This window comes from Sminthopsis crassicaudata, chromosome 2 (genome assembly GCF_048593235.1).
Source record: "Sminthopsis crassicaudata isolate SCR6 chromosome 2, ASM4859323v1, whole genome shotgun sequence".
Lineage (NCBI taxonomy): Eukaryota > Metazoa > Chordata > Mammalia > Dasyuromorphia > Dasyuridae > Sminthopsis > Sminthopsis crassicaudata.
Genome location: NC_133618.1, coordinates 354,595,380 through 354,619,824, shown reverse-complemented (window position 1 = coordinate 354,619,824; position 24,445 = coordinate 354,595,380). Strand labels below are relative to the sequence as shown.

At 36.5% G+C, this 24,445-nt stretch overlaps 1 protein-coding gene across 8 annotated transcripts in view; it reads right to left on the bottom strand.

The window, feature by feature from the left end:
* Positions 1–24,445, bottom strand: part of KLHL3 (kelch like family member 3) — a 385,747-nt gene that overhangs the window by 33,421 nt on the left and 327,881 nt on the right. For 6 of the 8 annotated variants that reach the window (XM_074290824.1, XM_074290822.1, XM_074290826.1 and 3 more), the window contains 5 exons: positions 23,107–23,208; positions 16,024–16,152; positions 11,399–11,539; positions 7,756–7,899; positions 1,564–6,469 (listed from right to left, as the gene is read on the bottom strand). In XM_074290824.1, the coding sequence (XP_074146925.1) occupies positions 6,441–6,469; positions 7,756–7,899; positions 11,399–11,539; positions 16,024–16,152; positions 23,107–23,208 (545 nt within the window). In that variant the 3' untranslated portion in view covers positions 1,564–6,440. Of the gene's footprint in view, positions 1–1,563; positions 6,470–7,755; positions 7,900–11,398; positions 11,540–16,023; positions 16,153–23,106; positions 23,209–24,445 lie in introns of those variants that run through there. The other 2 variants (XM_074290825.1, XM_074290821.1) reach the window with 2 other exon arrangements.

Below are 24,445 nucleotides of genomic sequence, written 5' to 3'. Positions count from 1 at the left end.
ACTTTTAGGGCAAAAATAAAGGAAAATGAAGAAATCTAAGATATGAAATGAAAATTTGTGATCATATTTAATGTTTGCAAAATAATTCTTATAAGTATTACACATAAAATAAATAGAAGTTATTTTACCAAATTCCTTTATGATTTTAAGTAATTGGCAATCTCTTTGGGAAATGAAAAGAAATTATACATGAAACAGAACTGGCAAATATCAAGGGATACCTTCAGGAATTTAATGAATTCCATTGATTGGAATAATTGCAGTGCATTACAATAATATTTACTGTGTGATCTTTGGCAAGTCACTTAACCCCAATTGCCTCACTCTCCTAGATATTTCTAGGATCAAATATAAAATCCTGTTTGGGTTTCATAATCTGGCTCAGTCTTTTCTTATCTTTCCAATATCCTTCATTGATTCCTCCCAGTTCCAGGCATTTTAACTGGCTGTGCCTCATGTATAGAACACTTTCCCTCTTCACCTCTACCTCCTGGATTCTCCTTCAAGTTCTCGATAAAGCCCACCTTCCACAAAGAGACTTTCCTAACTCCTCCCTTAATTCTGGTGCTTTTTCTCTGTTAATTATTTCCAATTCATTTGTGCACAGCTTCTTTAAACATAGGTACTTGCATATTGCCTCTTTTCATTTAAGCTGTGATTCCCGATAGAGTCGGGGATATCTTTTTCCCCTTCTTTTATCCCCAGTACTTAGTTCAGTGCCCAGCACATAGTAGGTGCATAATAAATATTGACTGACACACTAATAATGACACTATACACACTAAGCCTAGGACCCAGAAGGCATTGGTAGAGAAGGATCTGTGTTTCCTAGACTAGAGCCCTTTGCCTCTCATAACTTCACAGGGACCACCTTTCAAGAAAAGGTAGACCTCCTTCTACATGGGAGTCCTGTTCTTAAAACTACCCGCTTAAGCCAAATTTTTACAAATCAAATCATATTTTAAATGCACTAAGATGACTTTTATATTTAAATGATGCCCTATGATGAATCTATTTGTGCAAAATTATTTTTCCTGCATTGCATTGACATCCTGTTCTTTCTTAAACTTCAATTCACAGATATCTTCTCCATAAAACTTTATCTAACATTCTCTCTCCTCTGAACCTTGAGCACTCTGGGTATATGTATTATTTCTTCTCTTCAGTTCTTTGAGAATCATGACTTACTCTTTGTCTCCCATAGCAGCAAGTACAAGGCCCAGCTAATGGCAACCACTTAGTAAATGTTTGCTGAATGAATGATGCCATGAAATGAAAATATATTTTGTTCTTTTATAAAACTTGGCTCTTTTATTTCCCTGAGGTCCCTTTGCTGTCCTCCTCTAACAACTGCTTTCAACCTTTTCTGGTCTTCTATGGAGACCCTCAGGAGAGAAAATGGCCACAACTTGGTGCTGCTTCTAGTATTGATGCTATGACAAAGAATAAATGACAAAAAGACAAAGTGGAAAGAGGAAAAGATAGCGGCCTGTAGCTTTCATAACTGGGGTAGGGAAGAGTTATGCATGGTGCCAGTCTGTCCAAAGGAAATACTGAGAATTGTTTTAATTGCACAGCTTTTATTCTTTATTTTATAAAGAAACACTAAATGTTGGAAACTAGAACATGATTCCTCTTAAAATCATATATTTTGGAAACTATCTTCAGTTGTCACTGAAATTGAGTATACTTCTGCAAAATTTTCTCTTATAAAACATTCAGTCTATCACAACCACAAAGAAAAACAGATCAAGGACCTTGCCCACTCACTATGCTATAATCTGTATGGTTAATCAGATTTCACCCAAACCTTCTGTAGGAAATCACAAGGGCTGAGCAGCCTTGTGCACATATGTGTATACACTAACACATTCATACATACAAACACATTTTACCATCTTAATTCGTTTTTAAAACAAAGTATTTTATACATAATATACATATGAAAATTATACAAACTAAATAATAAGTTTAATGGTGGATCCTTATTGTCACTAAAAAGGAGAATAAAACTATAATTTGATCACCAATAGCAAGAAGTCAGGCCATTTCCAATACATTATTGACAGCCAAAACTGCTATCTCAACTCCCCAGATCCAGGCTTTTAGAGGACCCTTTTGGTGTCCCCAAAAATAGACCTAGAGTGATAAGATGAAATGGTATGATTGGCCTACTGTTGCCTGCTATAGGAGAATCTTCTTTTATTTCCAAAGAAAAGTGGTCTTGGAGACAGCATACCCACTTATTTCAGTAGACATAACATTGTAGAATATTATGGATTAAATCTCTTAATAGTGCAAATCCAAGAAAAAATATTCCAACCTCACGGCATCAGGGGACAATGAGGTCAAAACTTCTTCCTTCTTCAATCAGTAGCAAGCCCTAAGAATGACATTTAACTGAAAACAGGTCCCAAATATAGTTTATAAGTTACAAATGGAAAGTAGAGTAGATTCTCTGATATGACTTTTATCACTTATATGGGGAGAGGGGGGAATCAGAGTTGTGTAATCAGAAATCAAGAAAGAGAAACTAAAACCAAGAAGACACTGCCCTATTAAAACTACAAATGTTCCTTACAGAAGTCATAGGGATACAGTACTTAAGAAATGTCATTAAACATACAAAAAGCAAGGCTTGTAAGGTTTGATATGTGTGTCTGCAAAATACAAAATACTTTAACTTGTAGAGAATAAGATGGATCCATCTTTGCTAGGGAAAGTATCCAATAACCAGATCTGTCCAAAATGGACACTTTCTGATAGCAAAGTTTTCTACTTTTAGTTTCTAAATTCAAGAAGAAAATTAGGAAAGTATGTTAGAATTTGACTTTAAAGGCAGGACTCCTCTTCCAAACTTAATCACATCAGCACTGCTGGATTATGCAGCAATGGAGCCAACTGGAAAAATGGACAAGTGATATTTCAAGACCCACAGAAAGCAGACTGGTTGCATAAAAGTAAACAGGAAATATAAATGATGAAAACTGAATTTTAAAGTTTTATGTTAGTATCAAAAGCTTTCTCAGGAATATAAAAATCTATATATATAGCTCATTTTTTTTTCCAATTAAGAAATATGTTCCATAAGAAAAAGCACAACAGAAAAAGGATAGGGAAAAGGGTTATATACCAGAATTGAATCTGATGTTATTTTCTGCTTTGAAAACACAGGGGATAATGGTTATAGGGATAAGCAGGATTGAGACATGAGTCACATAAGGAATGACAATTTTCAACCACAAAGCCAATAAAAAGTGATTCAAAAAATCTTTTAAATTATCTTACAAAAATATCTACATTAAAACTTTATCCCCAAAAGCTATAGCTTCAATTCTATAAAAAGGCAATCTTTGAAAAGGATCTGGCTCATAAATGTACAAACATTACACAACAAATATTGAAGAAAACAATGTGGGGAGGGGGATACTGCAATTGTCCTGTCATGGAACTTGTTAAGTGTTCATATTGCATAGCAGAAAAGGAGGTCATGTTGTTTGACTTAACACTGCAACTTTTTAGATAAAGGAGAGATACCACTGGCCCCTAATTAAAAAGACATTTGGAATTCAAAGTGGAATTCAGTGTCTACTTTCCAGTCAGCGCCTGACTAAGTTCTAAGTTGCTTGCCTATTATGTAGTGATTTTCTTTGAGTTTTGGGTTTCAATTCCATTTGTTTCTTGCCGACAGACTTGTAGTATTATACTCTCTGGAAGTGCCACCCCATCCTGGAAGGGTTTTAACCTTCACAAGCCTGTGTTAACTGCCTGAGATGTCTACTGTGCTGATGCATTAATGCTGACATAAAATTTCTTGTCCAAACTTCTTATATAGGAGTTATCCAATTCCTATAGAGTTGATTCTCACCTGACTGCAGTTACTAGCAAACCAGTCTCTAGGTGATGACATACTAGGTCTAGCCCCCACAGAAACACACATGGAGATGAAATGCACATCATTCTACAGATATCCCCATCTGACCCCACAGATAAACAGGGGCAGTGGTTCCTGGTACAAGGGAATCCTAGAAAGCAGAATTAAAAACGAAATCCAAAAATCAGAAAACAGCAATGGTTTGCTTTAGCAAGCAGACTTCTTTATGGATAGATGACCTGGAAATGGAATTTACCTTTTGTCTTAAATAAGGATTTGGAATCTGTATTGTAATGCCATTCACCCATTTGAGACAAAAGAATGGTGCTCTAAGCAAGGGAGGGGAGCACCTTTTGCAAACAACTCCTTCATTCAATTAATTTCTCCACAGCTTAAGCTGAGATGTCAAGAACACTACTCTTAACCTACTGGAGCACCCAACATATTTTGATCTTTCTTTAATATGGCCATTTGTCTCCTAAATAATATAGCCAGACATATTTGAGGCTTTGCAGTGCAGTTGGCAAGAATTATGGGTAAACTCCCTAGGGAGTTGCTATTTTGTTTCCAAGAAACTATGATCAGCTTCAGGAGATCTGATATTAGCAAAGGGCAGGAAGCAATATAGGCGGTCCTCTTTGAGGCTGTTGGTATACAGATTAAGGGCTTCATATTAAATGACTAACTAGTGTGGTCCCAGGATTTTTAAACATCCATAGACAGGACTTTCAGCAGTATTGGATTGTTATTTTTTTGTTGTTGTTGTTGCTTGTTTTGTTTAGTTTTTTAATAATCATGGCTATACCAGGTCTTTTGGGCCTATTGATCATGCCCTGAAATATCACTTGACTCCAAATATCACTCCACAAGAAAAAAGCTAAATGCTGGCATCAGGCTGGCTTTATGTGTAGATAAAAGAGGCAGCTGCCTCTTTTGATGTGATATGAGGGATTCAGAAGACCACATAAAAGCACTTCCCCAATTGATGCCTAAAATTCAACCATTAGTGATTTATTCCTTGGGGTTAAGCATTACCCTCTCTTAAAGTGCCAGTGCCTCAGGAAAGATCACTCATAAAGACTCTAACACCTCTGACTCTTCTATTTAAGAGGAAGTTCAGGCAGCAATGGAAGCTTGAGTGAGAAGAGGAAAGGAGGCACAGAAATGTGGAAAGGGAATGCAGGAGTTAAGACCAAAACTGAGTGCCTATCGGTTTCTTTCCTGAGAGCCATTTTCAAGAGTTACTTTTCCTGGTGGACGTGACCTATATGGAATCCCCAAAACTTAGAACCCCCAGAAACTTCCAAAAGCTGTCAGAGAACCCAGTGTCAGAGCCTGCCTCCTCAGATTTTTGGTGTCAGCCAAGCTGGGGAGCCCCTGTGAAAGGTGACTGGTCATGGATTAGAGAAGGTTCCACAACTGGGATCCCCTGGGGTCTAGACCTACAGTTATAGTATGTGTATACAGAGGCACTGTAAATCTAGATCTGGATTTGACTCCAGCTGGAGTCACAACCCACAACCTGGAGATTTTACAGAGTAGCAGCACCAGTCAGACAGAAGGCTCCATATAGCACCATGTTAGGCACTCAGGATGAAATGCACCTTCATGGTTTTAGATGGTCATGAAAGCTAGCTCTGTGGCTGAGGTCACACCATTTTCTACGATCTTTTCATGGGTATTAGGAAATCCCAAAGAAGTCAAGAGGCCAATTTGTATGGTCAGATGTAGGTATGTGGGTTTTCCTTTTAAAAGAAGTAAGAAAAAAAAACAAGATATTGAGGCAGCATTGATTTAGGAGTTTCCAGCATTGATATGGGGGCTTCTTAGACAAGGAAGACCCCTCCTAGGGTGACTTTGGTGCTCTTTTGAGGTGTGGTTTGTGAACATAATCATACTGACTAGCAAAGAAAGAGCACAATCCAGCTCCCAAAATGACATGCTTCTTTAGAATAAATTTACAGTAAGCAAGTAATGTACATATACACAGTCCTCAGGTGACAAAGGCAATGAAGCTTTCCATTTCCTTATTTTCCTTGGGAGACAAGATCATCTGATTCTGTCTCTAGAAGATGATCTGTTCAGAGTTTTGGGGTCACTTCCAACCAATAGAGTGAGTCCTGAGCAGGCATTTTCCATCCCTTGAGTTTCAGCATATTTGCAACATCAGTAGTAAAGAAATCCAGTAGATTTTCTACCCACCTATCTTGTTATAAAGTATGGTGTTTTACACAGAAGAATTACAGTTTCTCCAATGCCACTGTGGAAATATGAAAAGCACAGTAAGCCCCTATTTGGAGGCCACTTGTGGGGTAGGGGCAGGGGACAGTTCATTGCACAAAATGGAGAAAAATGCACACTAGGTGGGGCAGAAGGGAGAAGGTGTTCTCATACTGTGTCACTACTCACAGCCAAGCCACAGCAGAGGCTTGGCTCTTTCCATGATTTCTTGTCCTGTGGAAATGACATAGTGACAAGCTGGAACAAATCAGTTCTGATCCACAGTGTTATGAAACCCAAGCAGCATTTTCTCCTGTCCTCCACCTCTTGGCAGGGTGAATTTTTGTCATAATGGCTTATGAATCACAGCAACACCTATTGTGGGAGTAAAAAAAAATATAGAATCTTAACATTTCCTGTGTTAATTCACACAGACACCATAGTTATCATCTATTCCAGTGACCGTGTGCCTCAAACACAGCCCAAATTAGCATTTTATTTATACAATCTGTGATTTTATTAGGATAGGAAATTAATGATGAGGAACTTCCCGCTAACAATTCAGATGCAATGACTGATTCTGCAACTTATAATCTTATAGAGTTGCAAGGGGCACTAAATGGAGCGACACTCAGGGTCTTATAATCAGTAAGTGTCAAAGGCAGAACTTGAACACAGGCCTGTGAGGACAAGTCCTTATCCCACACAACACATCAACCACACCAAATGCCAATCAGTGGAAAATAACCTTAAAAAAAAAAGACAATCAGGATTAAGAAACTGGCCCAAGATCATACAGCTATTAATTGTGAGACCACATTTGAACTTTGATCCTCCTATCTCCTGAGCCAGTGCTTTATCCACTGTGACATCTAGTTGCCCCCAGTGGGAAGCAACTTTGGTTGAGTTATACTCTATTTGTTCTCATCCCTTGAAACTATAAGCCACCTCTTCTGTTTTTTTGTTTGTTTGTTTGTTTGTTTTTATTCTTTATTATAAGACATAGCTCTCTTGACACAGAGCATTGAAAAATTATTTGGAAATGAAAGTGGTTAAAAAAAAAAAAGATAACTAAAATTTAAATGTGTCTCAGAAGAACCAAGAGAATATTATACACAGCAACAACAAGATTATGTGATGGTCAGCTGTGATGGACTTGGCTCTTTTCAACAATGTGGTGATTCAGGCCAATTCCAAAAGACTGAATGTGGATGCATAGTATTTTCACCTTTTTGTTGTTGTTTGCTTGCCTGTTTGTTTTCTTTCTTTCTCATATTTCCCCCTTTTGATCTGAATATGTAAATATATTTAGAAGAATTACACATTTATCCTCTATCGGATTGCTTGCTGTATAGAGAAGGTGGGGAAGGGAAGGAGAAAATTTTTGAATACAAGGTTTTGCAAAGATGAATGTTGAAAACTATCTCTGCATGTATTTGGAAAAAATTTTAAAAACTTGAAAAATGTGTCTCAGAAAGTACAAATGTATATGAGTGCAAACCATTGCTTTTTCTTTTTTAAAGATTTCCCAAAGTGCTTGGCATACAGCCAGACTGAGTAAAATACTCAGGCCATACCTGTTGGCCTAACTGAGCAACAAGGTTCCATTCCCTATGCTTACAAAGCCCCGAAGATACAGGAGAAAGAGAAGCTTTGCTGACCTGCATAACTTCTGCCTGTGCTCATATTTGTGGGCAGCAGCGTCCACTTGTCACTGACAGGATTGTAGTATTCCACAGATGCAAGATTGCAGGAACCATCATCACCTCCCACCACGTACAAGAGCCCATTCACTGCACACACACCTGCAAGTCAAGCATAAGCCCCGACAAGGCACTACAGGCAGGCACTAATAACAGCTCATATAGCTTGTATATTATTAATTATACATACTGTTTATAAAATATTTGTGAAAATCATTTGATCTTCACAGCAACTCTTTGAGGTATAGGACTTTTCTAGAAGGCAAAATCTCTCTGTGGCCTCAATCATGTACCCACAATATGGCTCATTAGTAGCTTCCTAGAAATCACCATTAAAATATCTGTAACTACAGAAATCTCCCCTTCATTTTCATTCTTCCATCCCTGGAAATTACTCCCAGGGTAGATGAGCAAACTGAGGCTCAGAAATGGGACTAGAATCCATATCTCCCTAACACCTAAATACAGTCTTATCTGTTACAAGATATTGTGGATGAGGGGAGAGCCACAAAACAGAACATAACAATTTCAATAAGGCATTTACAAAATCTCCTTTAATATCCTTGTGAAGAAATCCAATTACAATAATATGGTATGTGGACTTGAATAGCTTGTTTGGAAATGCCAGATGAGAAGTGATGAATTAAATTAACTTTCAGAACATCAAGTGAATCCTCCAGAGCAAAGTGGAAGATGTGAGGACAAAAGGACTTCATAGGAAGTTGCAGACAAGACACACAGGATGAGAGCACAAATGGACTGAGACCTTGTGAAGAGTAGCATAGCACAGTAGACGGCCAACTGGACTTGGAGCTGAGAAGACCTAGGGTCAATTCTAGACTCTGACATTAACTACAGCAGGAGAGAAATTTAGGAATTTGTCTGAAATATGGAGTATACTAAGAGAAGTATTGTGACATGAACTGAAAAAGAAGCTTGGGATTAATCTGTAGAGTTTGTGCTAGAGCAAACAAAGAATTTGCATTGAATCACAGAAACAATGGCAAACCACAGAAGGATTTTAAACATGGTCAGGCCTGTGCTTTAGGAAGATTATTTTGGAATTCATGTGGAAGATGAATTGAAAAGGAGAAAGAATAAAAGCACAGAAACCAATTAGGAGTCTATTACAATAGTTCAGGGGTCACATGATAAAGGCCTAGTCTAGGATACTGACTCTATGAGTGGGGAGAAGGAAATAGGCTACATAGATGTAGTCTTATAGCCCCTGAAAGTTAGCCTTTCCACCTTTTTCTTCCTCACATCAAAAAATAAAAATTATGAACATCTACCTCAAGAAAAGGAACTGATGGAGTCTGAATATAAATTGAAGTATATTTACTTACTTTATTATTCTTGGCTTTGGTCTGTGATTTCTTTTGCAATATGATTAATATGGAACTGTTTTGCATGATTGCACATGTATGATCTATATCAACTAAAATAGGGAATTATATTATTTTTTGTTTGCCTTCTCAAGGAAGGAGGAAAAGGAGAGACTTTAAAACTCAATTTTTTTTTAACTTCTTGTTTATTAATTTGGTTTTACATACATATATTGTATCTAGGTTATACTATAACACATTAAATATGTATGGGATTGCCTGTCATCTAGGGGAGGGAGGGGAAATTTTGGAAAAATGAATACAAGGGATAATGTTTAAAAAAATTACCCATGCATAGGTACTGTCAAAAAAAATTATAATTATAAAATTAATAAAAATTTTTCAAAAAATAATAAAATAAAATATTGATCACAAAAGAGAAGATTTTGATTACATCAAACTAAAAAGTTTCTGTACAAACAAAATTAATGCAAACAAGATTTGGGAAGTAACAAATTGGGAAAATATTTTTACAGTTAAAGGTTCTGATAAAGGACTCATTTCCAAAATATATAGAGAACTGACCCTAATTTATAAGAAACCAAACCATTCTCCAATTGATAAATGGTCAAAGGATATGAACAGACAATTCTCAGATGATGAAATTGAAATTATATCCACTCATATGGAAGAGTGTTCCAAATCACTACTGATCAGAGAAATGCAAATTAAGACAACTCTGAGATACCACTACATACCTGTCAGATTGGCTAAGATGACAGGAAAAGACAATGATGAATGTTGGAAGGGATGTGGTAAAACTGGGACACTGATGCATTTTTGGTGGAGTTGTGAAAGAATCCATCCATTCTGGAGAGCAATTTGGAACTATGCCCAAAAAATTATCAAACTGTGATCCAGCAGTGCTACTACTGGGCTTATATCCCAAAAAAATACTAAAGAGGGGAAAGGTGCCAAAATGCTTGTGGCAGCTCTTTTCATAGTGGCTAGAAACTGGAAAATGAATGGATGTCCATCAATTGGAGAATGGTTGGGTAAACCATGGTATATTAATGTTATGGAATATTATTGCTCTGTAAGAAATGACCAGCAGGATGAATACAGAGAGGTTTGGAGAGACTTACATGAACTGATGCTGAGTAAAATGAGCAGAACCAGAAGATCACTATACACTTCAACAACAATACTGTATGAAGATATATTCTGATGGAAGTGGATATCTTCAACATAAAGAAGATCCAACTCACTTCCAGTTGATCAATGATGGACAGAAACAACTACATCCAGAGAAGGAACACTGGGAATTGAATGTAAACTGTTAGCACTACTGTCTTTCTACCCAGGTTACTTATACCTTCGGAATCCAATTCTTAATGTGCAACAAGAAAATTGGATTTACACACATGTATTGTATCTAGGTTATACTGTAATACATGTAATATGTATGGGATTACCTGTCATCTAAGGGAGGGAGTAGAGGGAAGGAGGGGAAAATTTGGAAAAATGAATACAAGGGATAATGTTATTTAAAAAAATTACTCATGCATATGTACTGTCAAAAAAATTTTATAATTATAAAATTAATTTTAAAAATTGTAAAATAAAATAAAATAAAATAAACTTTCACAATTGCAAAAAAAAAAAAAAAAAAAAAAAAAAAGGAAAAAGAAAAAGAGAACTTCTTGTTTACATGGAATTGAAAAAAAATTAAATAAAGGGATTATAAACCTCCCAAGATGTGCCATGCTGTCAAAATAGATCCCTAGACAAAGGATGTGGTCTAGGTCCTGCAAACTTTGTGAGTCTGGTGTTGCTCAGTGCACAACAGACAACACAGACTTGGTCACTGGGGATGAAATATTCTCTTTAGTCACCTGTGTATTTGTGAAACAGAAAATTTTTTAACGAATGATTTCAACTCCAGATTTTGGTGCTGAGCACTGGATTTGAAATCAAAGAAATTCTGTTCAAATTCCTACTTCTTAAGAAATTGTTCTCACAAGGATATTTCTTGGCACAAGAACAGAGAAGGAGAACTGGAGTTGGAATATCTGAATTCATATTCTAATTATTAATGTGACACTGAGCAAGTCATCTTCCTCTTCTTTAAATTAACAGGAATAGACAAGAGGATTCCCTAATCCTCCTGGAGTACATGATATCCATTAGCCTTCTCACACCCCTAGGAGTCAGCACTTCCTAAGGAAAGAAACTTACTACCCACAAGCTGGAATGGGAAATAGAAATACTATTACCTGCATTTCGCCGACACATGTTCATATCAGCAACTTGCTTCCAGGTATTTGTCCCAGGATCATAAACCTCCACACTCTTCCTCACCAAAGGTCCATCATGACCACCTGTGGCATACAGCTGCCCACTGAGTACCCCAACCCCTGAAAGAGAGCACACAGTCATTGTCCAAAACCTGGAAAGCTTTTTCTGCTTCTGAAATAGGAAGTGTCACGTCATTTATTTTTTTCTGTTCTAAGCAGAAGTAGCCAGAAATGATCATTCAAAATACTGACAAAGTATTCAGTAAAACTGAACTATTTTCAGTTATCAGTATCTGGTGAAATATCATCATGCACACTTAGAATGGTCTGAAAAAGACAAATACAATGCAATAAATCCAACTTCAAAGAGCCATGATTTTCTTGATACGGGTTTGTCATTTCATTGACAGTAGACAATAACCCTATTAAAGTTTAGCAGACAGTTTTTGGGAATCTAGTGGATGGAAAATGGTCACTCCATCAAAAACCTACTGATGAGCCTTTTTGACATTAACTAGGTTAGTCTCTGTTAACAGATAGAAAGAGCATCATAAGATTTGGCCTGCCCAGTTTAGTAGGAGCTTCCAGAGAATAAAGTTCTTGGCCTTCAATAACCCCAATAACCCTTCAATAACCCAGCATTTCTTCCATGACACAATGACAAACTAGATTGAGGTTTTATCAGAAAAAAAAAATCATATAACTCACAACAAAATCTAAATGTAAGTACAAAGAACAGAAGACCTGAATCAGTTTAATTCAAGCATTTAATGATCACATACTACAGGCTAGTCTTGCATTTAAGGGACAAAAGTGAAAAAGTACCTTCCCTCAAATGCCATAAATTTTATTGGAAAGTGGCTTTGCCACAAATTATTTGTGGATCACTTCATGCATTTCTGTAAAATGAGAGCCCTGAACTTAGTCTAACTTGTGAAAGTCCCGTGGCCACATACAGTTTGACAATTCAAACTGTAGTTATCTTAAATGGCCACTAGAGAGAGCTACTACCAAAAATACTTATGGCTTCCATTGTGATTATTGTATTTGTTTTTTTGTTGTTGTTGTTTGTTTGTTTTTGTTTTTTTTTACTAGATAACTTGCCTTTGATAACTGAATGAACAGTCTTCCTCTTAAGATGCAAATCCTATTGGAATGTAAGGATTCAAAGTCCACTGCCTTCAAAGGCGGCTTTTCTCCCCACAATACTGGGAATTCACTACTAGTATCGCCATTGTTGGTTGTTCTGCTCCAAGCACTTCTTAGTCCAAAGTGTGATTTCCTGGATCGAAAATTATTGAGTTTCCTGGGACTTCATAAGGTTTTCCCAGGGCTAGTATGCTAAATTCTAAGGACTCTCTATTTCCTGAATTAAAATAGCACTACATACCATATTAAAGAGAGCAAGGTGTGCCAGTGACTCAACCTTTCAATTTTTGGAAGTACTGGGTTCTAAAATAATGGTAATGAATTAGAATTTAAGGCTAGTGCCTCACGCATCAACATATATACAAGTATAATACCATAGGGAAGTTGTGCATTTCTACAGAAAGGATTCTAAAATCTTTTAACATAGTTAGATGGCCCAGGAAGAACTGAGTTCAAACCTAGGCTTTTAGTGTAATTTTTGGCAAGTCATTTAAACTCTGCTTCAGTTCCCTGTGTAAAAACTTTAAAGGGCTGTACAGATGCTAGCTATTATAGGAAGAGAAAACATATACACAAGGATTATATGCAAAATAAATTTGAAGCAAATGGGAAGAGAAAATTAGGTAGAGTTACTAGAAGGTGGAATTCAGAAATGTTTTCACGTAGAAGAAACAAGAGATGTATATTCCAGATATTCCAAACAGCATAGAGGTGAGTAGATGCAAGATAGAGTGCCATATGTAAGAAACAGCAAGAAAGTCCTTGAGCAGTACAGGAAGGGAGCAATTATAACAAAAATAGAAAGGCAAGTTAAGGCCAGATGGGAAAGAACTTTCAAAACCAAACATTTACTAAGATACAAACTGAGGTGTAGGAGAATCAGGTTCAAAATACACAGGGTTAAAAAGTTATCAAATTGTGCATACCCTTTGATCCAGCAGTGCTACTTCTGGGCTTATATCCCAAGGAAATACTAAAGAAGGGAAAGGGACCTGTGCCAAAATGTTTGTGGCAGCCCTTTTTGTAGTGGCTAGAAACTGGAAAATGAACAGATGCCCATCAATTGGAGAATGGTTGGGTAAATTATGGTATATGAATGTTATGGAATATTATTGTTCTATAAAAAAAATGACCAACAGGATGATTACAGAGAGGCTTGGAGAGACTTACATCAACTGATGCTGAGTGAAATGAGCAGAACTAGGAGATCATTATACACTTCAACAATGATAGTGTATGAGGATGTATTCTGATGGAAGTGGATATCTTCAACAGAGAGAAGAGCTAATCCAATTCCAATTGATCAATGATGGACAGAATCAGCTACACCCAGAAAAGGAACACTGGGAAATGAGTGTAAACTGTTAGCATTTTTTGTTTTTCTCCCCAGATTATTTTTACCTTCCAAATACAATTCTTCCTTTGCAACAACAACAACAACAAAATTCGGTTCTGCACATATATATTGTACCTAGGATATACTATAAGATATTTAATATGTATGGGAATGCCTGCCATCTAGGGAAGGGGGTGCAGGGAAGGAGGGGAAAAATTCGGAACAGAAGGGAGTACAAGGGATAATGTTGTAAAAAAAAAAAAAAAATTACCTATGCATATGTACTGTCAAAAAAAAAGTTATAATTATAAAATTTATTTTAAAAAATAACCAGGAATTAAAATATTTCCCACAGAGGCCAGGATTTCTTCCAAATTACCACTTTTAACAGACACAGCATCTTCTCTGTATCAAAGAACCCTCTCTACTCTGCTAAGATGCAACCAAATTCTTAAGACTTTTCTCCAGCACTTCAGAATCACAACAGAGTAATATTCAGGTAATAAAATAAATTGTTTGGGGATTTCTTAATGGAATTATTCCAATTGCTTTTTCTTTTCATGGATGACAGAGTTATTTCCACAAAGGGCCCACCTTCCAATCTCAAGAGGAATGCTAATTCTAAAAATAACATTCTGAGCACAATTTTTTAATAACTTCTATGGGATTCATACTGTGCATTTTCTCCCCACCCCCACCCCAGTTTTTTGTTTTGTTTTGTTTTTTTGGTCCAGACTTGTAATTTCAAGCTTGTTCCATCAAAAGCAGATCTGCAAATTGCTTACAGGCCTTGAACCCAGGTTTTCCAAACTCTATGGCTGACCCTAAAGGCAATGAACCAAGTTGTCTCCCTCTGTGCAGTCTGCCTCTATGAGTTTCACAAGTTTTTTTGTTTTGTTTTGTTTTGTTTTTTTAATAACTTGTTGTTTGGAGAGAGACTTCAATTTACCATATACCACATATATACTATAAACTCTACATCTTCACAAACAGAACAGAGCAACAATATTTATTTCAGTACCCTGAAAAACAGACTGTCTATTTGAGCATGTTTCATAGAACCTAGTGTGCTTATGATCAGATATCTGGGAAGAATTTACTAAGACCAGGATGCTAATCAGGACATTCCTGTACATCACCAAGAGTTTCAGTAACAAAGAATCTGATTTCTCCCCTGAGTAGGAGGGCAGAGAGTATCTTCTCTCCCTCCTTTCCCACAGACTGACCCTGGGCCAGTGGAAGCTGACAACTAAAGCATTTTTCTGTGATCTTGTGAAAGATGAGTAGAAAAATAGTACAGTTAGGCCAGTGTACCACTCTCTCTGGAGATTCCTAGACAGACTGACATAACTCCTGTACTTCCTTCGAGAAACAATGAAGAAGCTATCCCATGAATAATGAGCCCACTCCCAAAGGGAGGGAGGTTTATCTCTCAATAACATGACCTTTAATCAGGCTAAATGTTTGCCAGGATTCAGTTCTTTCCTCTATAAAAATGTTAAATACAAAAGATCTGCAATTTTATCCATTCTACTGGCATAGATTACTACCCTTCCATGACTTACTATATATATTTCTGGAGTTGCTGTGGCCAAAAAAAAAAAAAAAAAAAAAAAATCATTTAATGGCCAATCATCACACAATTAGATTCCCTGAACATCACTTCCATCCTTAAATGAGAAGCATATAGCCCATCATTATGGAGAAGGAGGTTAGAGAAGCATCTACAAAATAGGGAGAGCAGGCCCACCATATATCTATCTCACAGGGATATAGAAGAGGATAAAATGCAAAAAGGGAAATGAGGATGCTTTCAACATTGTCAAGTACTGTTCAAGTAGAAAGTTGTTATGAAAATTTAGTTGGGCTCTTGACCTCTTGATGAATGAATTCAACTCTGCATTATCCTTCACTCTCAATCACTTTGTATCCTCATTCTACTAATGCTCATGACTTGCTGAATCCTTAGCTTGGAGACCTTTTGTTCACATGCTGCTGAATGGATCCCCATGGGGAGAACAAGCTTGTAAAATCTTGGTGCTACATCACCTTAGGATGGCAGAATGACCTGGCTGCCTTTCAAAGGCTTTGACACTCAACTGTCTCATCCCAGAGATACCTGCTCCACTGCGGCGTGTGCTCATGTCTGCCACATATGTCCATTCATTGGTCGCTGGGTTGTACTGTTCCACAGTACTGAGGCACTGGCGGGAAGCCCCATCATAACCTCCAACAGCATACAGCTTTCCTGTCAAGAGATGGAGGAGAAAACATAAATGAAAATGGCACCTCAGAAGTAACTTCAATAAGCTAATGCTTACTGTCCCTAAACTGTATATGGCATTGTGCTGGCACTGAAGATACAATAACAATGAAAAACTGGTCCCTGCCTTTGAAGAATTTTCTATTCTACCAGAAGTTATGGAAGAAGGAAGTCATGGCAGAAAAGATTTTCCTGCTAAAATCTTTGCCAAACATATTCCACTGATAGCCAACTCTTAATTTCCATCTCACCCTGCTATCTTTTATTAAAATCTTAGATTAAAATCCTCTTCCTGTAGGATGCCCATCTGAGTTGGTGAAATATTTTTCCACCCCATCAATGCAACCCCTGACCTACTTTCACACACACACACACATACACACACACACACACACACACACACACACACACACACACACACACACACATACTACATTGTAATTGAGTTCTCCATCAATTGCAAATGTTTGTTTTGTCAGTTTTAATATATTATATAGTTATGCTATTCTAGTTAGAAGTCTCTGTCAATTCTAAGTTTTTATTTTGTCAGTTTTAATAGATTACATGTTACTTGAGGAGAGGTATGGCTTCTTCCTTTTAGTACAACTTGGCAACCCTAGATACTAGAGACTGAAGGATATTCCCATTTCTGGGAGGCAAGTCCACTATCTTGGCCCTTAGTCATTCAATTATATCAATGTCCATGGTACAGCAAATATATTCATTTGAATGATCAAAGCTGAGAGCTGAATAGTGGCAAAGGACTGAGTGACCCAGATCTCAAATCTTCAGCAATTAAAACATTTAAACTGCCTCACATAGCTCAACTCATAAAGTGTCACTATGGGCCAAGTATGGGAATTCTCAAGTGGCAGTCCCAATAAATCTGTCCACATTACCCTGAGGTAAAATAACTTTTTATCTGCCTTGGCCTCATCTATGCTCTAACAAAAGAAGAGAATAAATGCTTATATAGTGTCACTATGGGCCAGGTACTATGCTAAGTGCTTTATAAATAACATTTATATTTATGTATCATTTGACCCTCGAAACATAGAAGATAGGACTGTTATTATCCCCATTTTACAATTGAGGAAACTGAGGCAAACAGAGGTTATTACTATTGTATTTATACAGGTTCATACAATTAGTAAGTTTCTCAGATCTTCCTGACTCTAGGCCAAGGACTCTATCCATTATACCACTTAGCTGGATTCTTTTAAAGATGGATTATTTCCTTGTGTTGATGTTCCCTCCACTAATAAAGCTCTTGGCCTCTCTGTGCCTTAGAAGATGGTATTTTTGAGTTGCTGTGGTTGAAAAACATCAGTCTCTCAATGCTTTTGGTGTTCCGAGGCTTTCTGGAGATGAGGGAAATGGATATACTACTCTATCTGGGTGGCTTAAATCTAAATTGGCTTCAAATCGACAGTGATTCAGTGATAAGGAGTATAACAGTTCCAGTGTTTAAAACCCCAGCTCTGGTCCTTACTGCCCATGTGACTGGGCAAATCACTTCATCTTTCAAGGTGTCTTGCTTCCTCATCTGCAGGATGATGGGGTTTACAAGATGGACCTCTACATTCCCTTCCAGCTTGAAATCTAGGATCCATGGGAAGAGAGAAAAAATGTCCCCAGTCTATCTTCTCATTTAAAACGTGCCAGATTAAAAAACATTGTTTTCTTCCACATGCAGGAGGTACACATAGAGAGCTCCCTCAAATGGAATGTTTTAAATTATTAACATTAAAGCATCTCCTTGAACTTCACAAACTATCCCGACATCAGCTGATAATGTCTCCATGCTGTGACTGCAAAGCTCTACTTGTGTCTGCTTAACCAGAGTTTGCTATTTTTAACTCCTGATCTATTGTCGGATATTCTTGGATAAAGAACAACATGGTGGGAGAAAGGTGGTAAAAAGGAGCTGGTTACCAAAAGAACACTTACACTGAGCAGGAGAGAAGACCAGGAATACCACATTCCTCTCACTTGACCAAGAAAATGAGTCTAAGAAATGACTGGCCTCATTAGCAGAAACATACTCCTATCCCTGACCAATTTTATTGTCAGTTTGTGTCAGTGTCAGGATTATAAATTTCTAAAGATCCTCTAAATTACTAACAATAAGAGCAATGTAAATTTTAAAAGAATCCTGACCTAGATGATTCAAAAAAGACAGAAGTTGGAAAGGCTATAAAAAACATCATTAATCATAGTGGGATTGTTTCAACTATTTTGGATACATAAAGCTTACAGGATATTGTATCTGGAGATGGAAGTCTCAGGGGCCATATTGTCTAACTTCCTCAGTTTCCTTAAGTCATTTGTCTAAGGTCATCTATTTTGCAAGTGACTGAGATGGATCACTACCATAAAAATGAGTAAATTGAATTGAAATGTGCATTTCTCATATTATTAGTGATTTACCTTCTATCCACAACAAGCTGACACAGATGATTTAAAAAAGACAAAAGTTGAAGGGGTTGTGAAAAAAGGCACATCAAACATTATTGATGGTAGTATGAATTGTTTCAACCATTTTAGAAAACATAAGATTTAGGTTATTACATTTGGAGATGGAAGAAACTTCAGGGGCCATATTGTTTAACTTCCTCAGTTTCCTTAAATGATTTGTCCACAGTCATCTATGTTGCAAATGGCTGAGATGGATCAATGCCAGAAAAATGACTAAATTATTCGTTACTTTGACTCAATGAGGAGGTCAAAGACAGAGACAAAAAGTCCCATACACACCAAAATATTTGTCAGTATTTTGTAGTATCAAAAAACTATAAGTGGCTGCCTATCAATTGGGAAATAGTTAAACAAACTGATGATAAATAAATATAAATGACTCCACTGTAAAAATCAATGTAAGGAATTCAGAGTTCCCAGGAAGAATTATATAAACTAGTACACAGTAATGTAAGCAGAAATGAATAGCTTTTATAATAACTTTCTTAATGTAAAGAAAAAGAATACTAAAAGATATCAGAACTCAAATCAATGCAATAGCCAATCTTGACTTGACTGGGAGGATTGACAATTAAAAACATCTTCCTGCTCTCAACAGAGAGGAGGCAGAATACAGGTGAAAAGTGAGCTTCATACTGCCACACATGACCACTATGTTGGTCTTATTTCATAAGACCACAGGCAGGAAAGATACTCAGAAGTATCTGGTGCAACCACGTCTTCCAGGAGAGTTATAATTTGTTACAAGGGACTGCTTCCCTGAAAGTGTTATACTTAGATATTGGAAAATAACACCAAGTCAATAAAAGGCATCAATATAACATTTTTTTAAAAAAAGGAAAATTTATTTCTAAAGGGAAAATTATACAATTCAATATCATAAGATCATAGTACTACATGATGGTAGGAGGACTTTCTAATAATAGGACAGGAACTACATCCTTTTTCATGTTATTTCTCAAATTGAATTGTTACATACTTTAACTGTTTTCCCTACTTCTGAGTTTAGCTTTATAAGTTATACTGTTCCCAATGGCATATCCCTCCAGAAGAGAGGAAGACAGACAGACAAATGGAGTCAGAGACAGAAAGCTACAGAGACAGACAACTAGACAGAAAATTAGAGACCAAGACAGAGAGATAAGATCCAGAGACAGAAAGATAGAACTGAGACAAGCAGAAAGCAAGAGAAAAAGAGAAAGACAGAGCAAGGGTGCAAGAACAAGAGAGCAAAAGAGAGATAGAGAGACAGAGAAATAGAGATATATGCTGCCTTTATGACTATAAAGTTTAAAGTGACATCCAAGGCAAATCTTAATACAATCCAACCAGCCTAAGTCCCGCTACTCTAAGATCTAACCAAACTAGTCATATTCCTCCATGTTTTTCTGTCTTTCTTTAGACTTATTCCCTCCATATAAAATGACTTCTTCCTGTTCCTCACTCTCCTTGGGAAGAGAAATGTGTTCCATCAACTATATCTTCTACAGAATTAGCATAGTACTCTGCACAGAGTAGACATTCAATATATGTTTGTTGAAGAATGCATAAATGAATAAATGAACAAACTTCCCTGTAAAAATTCTATACATCATCTAAGACACAACTGAAATAATGATAATATTGATAGTTCACACTGTTATGGAACTTTAAGACTCACAAAAATTTTCCAAATATAACTAGATGAAGTAATTAAAGGATTATTTATTTTATCAAGTATTATTTATTATTTATTTTATAGATAAGAAAATTAAGGCCCAGAAAAATTCGGTGGTTTATGCAAGGTGACAGTTAAGAAATAGTAGAATTCATGGTTTTTTTTTTTAAAGTTCTAGGCATTTTATTTCATTTTAGAGGCAATCAGAGTTAAATGACTTGTCCATTGGGATTTGAACTCAGGTCCTCCTGACTCTACCTCTGGTACTCTTACCATTGTGGCATCTAGCTGCCTAAAATCCTATGCATTTTCTACTTCTTCTATGGAAACTTCTCTAATCTTTCAAAGACTTGTGTTCTCTTCCTCTTCTAATCTTGTTTAGAGCATGTTTTGCTTCTTTTGTGATAGTCTATTTTTAGGATTCACTCTCTATCCCAACTTTTGATTTTAATAAACTTAAGGACAGGGACTATCATATTCATGTCTTTAACACTCCTGCCCCTCATACTCATTCAAATTCAATAATATTTAGAATGTTATACCTGATAGATGCTCATCTTCCAGTCTCTGGTTGAACAGTTCAACATGTGATAGTGGCGTCAAAAATATCTTGATTCAAATACTGATTCTGATACTTACTAGCTCTGTGTGACCATCACTCAGTCTTTTTGAAACTCAGTTTCCTCATCTGTAAATAGGGAAACTCATAGAACAAACCTTACATAATTATCATGAATCTCCAATGAGATGACAAACATGTGAAGCACTCTAAAAACTTTACAACATTCCTAAATATTCCTAGATAAATGCCAGTTATCCTTATTATTTTATTACCTATTGGGGCAACCCAATCCCATTACTGGACTGCTTTGATTATTCAGAAGGAAAGTCTACACTTTATTGAGTTAACACTTGGCTCCTCTCTGTAACTTTAATCAGTTCTGCTTTCTGGAATCGCATTAATAAACTCACACCCATATGAATACTAATGGTTGAAATGAATAATGAAAGATAAATAGAAACTTAATTCCTTAATTTATTAACTACTCTGGATACTAAACAGTTGTGGATTTAATCGACAAGATTATACAGAAGCTTAAAAGACCAAATTAAATATATGTCTAGAGTTGAGTTTAATAAGAGACATGCTGTGAACCCATGGAAACAGTAATGACATAAATACAGTATATTAGTGATGTCATTTATACTATATTATACTTACATATGACGATAATCATTTAAAAAGAAAGCTTATTTCTTAAAGAAAGAGAGATCCTAGGGCATAGCACTCTGGATGACAAAATATTGATTTAGGCCAATTTACCATATGAGCCCCTCTGGAGTCAGTTTTAACCCTCTGCAGCAGAAGAGAACACATTCCTACCAGGGAGAACTTAGCAATTGTTGTGGCCACAGTTTTCTTTGATTACTCTACCTCAGTTTCCCTAATTGTTCTGACTCAGTTTCCCTTAATTGTTCTACCGCAATCCCCTCAGTTGCATTAAGTTCATTAGGCCTGATATAACTCAGGGGTAGTTATTCTAAAGTTATGAATTGTAAATGTGTAAACTCAAGAAAAGGGGGTGTTCAGACTTTCTGGTTTCTAACGCCTCCTAAGTCATCAAGAATTTATGGTCCTACCTCCCACCCAGTCAGAAATGGATTGATAGTCCATTCTGCTTCAGTGCTGACCACACCCTGTCAGAAATGGATTGATAGTCCTTCTGCTTCAGTGCTCTGACTCCACCCCTGCCTCAGTCTACCCCCTAGTAGCTTAGAGCCACGTGTGTGTATATATACTTCATGGGAAGCACACATTAGCGCTGGATGCTTTGGACATCAGCTCTGGGGGCAGCATGCCCACAGCACAATCTCTCCCTCTCAGAAATCCAAACAAAATATTAAAAACTCTCTAATCTCTATCTTGCCTCAGTTTCTACAGCATTACACAGTGAATGGAATGACTATAAGTTTAAATGCAGAGAAAATGTAAAGAATCATCTAGTCCAAACTTATAATTTGACATACGGAAAAGTGACTTAAGACCAACCAAGGTGTAAATAGACTGAGGACTAGAATGAATCAAAAACTTTAATAATTGAATATTGTCAATGTGGAACTATAACAACACGGGCGTAAAGAAATCCAAGTGAGAGAAGTCTTTCCTCTGCCAGAATAGGTGAGCAGTTGTTCTGCAGAATGGGGAATTGTTTAAGGCACTAAGAGTTTAAGGTCATAAAGTCTGTGTGTAGTTGAACCCAGAATCTTCCTGTCTTGAAGACTGACTCTTTTATCCACTTTATTCATTCTGTCAATAGAGACAGAATAATAATAATAATAATAATAATAATAAATAATATAATTATGTTTACTATTTATTATGTTTGCTACTGTTTATTTAAAAATATATAAACACAGTTAATCAAATAAAGATACCTAACCAATGTACTAAAACTCCTATTTGCCTTCATTTTATTCCTTTTACTAGGGAGCCATACAATGATGAACTTATTACATATGCCTTGCCTTATCTCTTACATCAAATAGTAAATTCACTTAGCCCATGAAGGTGAGATATTAAAACAATCCTCAGAACCAGCAGCTTAGATAAAAGAGGAAAAAAAAATACTACCCCAAAACCAAATCACTACTTAACTTGAAGTATCCACATGGTCAAAAGCAAAGAGATCTGACCCTGAGGGCTTGAAGAGAGAGGAAAAATCTAGCTTGGAATGGCCTCAGAATTCCTGAGCCAACCAGGAAACTGACTATTTCTCACTCCCACCCCTGCCTTCCTTACTTACCTTCCACAACACCTACTCCCACACTGCTTCTCCTTGTATTCATAGGGGCCACAAAGAACCACTCATTTGTTTTGTAGCTGTAGGCTTCAACTGATGCAAGACCTAGAAACCAAAAAAAAATAGGAAAGATTTCTCTGTCATCTCACTGTCAATGACTATATACATCAGCCTTCATAAGCAGGGAGTCTCTATGTGTGGGAATATTTAAAAAATAATACATATGTATGTGGGTGTGTATGTATCTCTTAGACACACTCTGTGCCTATGTACATCTAGTATGGATTTAAAAAACTCTTGAAAATGAAAGAAAATATAGGTCTGTGCATAACATAGTTTCTATATAAGTATATATGACATATACAAGAGAAAGCAGATGTGTATGAGAGATTATGCCTTAAAATCCCTAAAACTTTTTTTTTTAGCTCTCATCATGACCTAGTCTCTCCATACTTTACCAGGCTATGACTTCTGTATTGCCTATATTCTCTTTCATTCCTAATTTCAATCTCTTGGTAAACCAGTTCAACTCTATATTACCTTTTAGTCTCATTTCTCTTCTCCTTTGTTCTAAAGACACTCATGACCTGCCAAATCCTAGTCATGAATTATTACTATCATCAAACCCTTTCTCTCCACATACTGCTGAGGGGAACTGAAAAAAAAAATCACAAAATCATAAAAACTAGAACTATTTCAAACTGATGTTCTCTAATTTTAAATGAGCTCTCACTGCAGCAAGACAATCCTATATCTCCCTAATTAATTGATTTTCTATCTCCCTCACTAAAGCAGCTTTTTCAAACCTTATCTTCTCTTATCAAGTCCTCCAATACACTCTCTACCCAAGTTGAGTTGCTGCTTTTCACTTTTTCATCATTTTAAAATCCTTTGACCTTATTCCTACTCTCTTTTCCTATCTCCCAGTTTCATGATACTAAGTGGTCTTTCTCTTTATCAAGGCCAGTCCATTTACACATGCCCTTAATCTCATCATCTTCTCCAGCAGACTGTGTGTACTACATCCTTATTCTCTTTCTGATCAATCTATCTACTGTTTCCTTCCAAGCTGTCTCCAAACATGCTCATGTCTAAAACTTCTATAGTTTTTGTTAACTAACATCCTATATCTCTTCTATATTTTGGCTAAACTTTGTAAGAAATTCATCTAAGTTCAATTTCTCTTCTTCTGTCATTTTTAAACTTCTACAGTATATTCTCTGATGCCATCATTAAACCAAAACTGTTCTCTCCAAAGTTATCAATAACTTCTTGAAAAAAATCTTTTCTGAGGCAATAAGGGTAAATAAGTAATTAAGTAAGTGTCTGAGGTCACACAGCT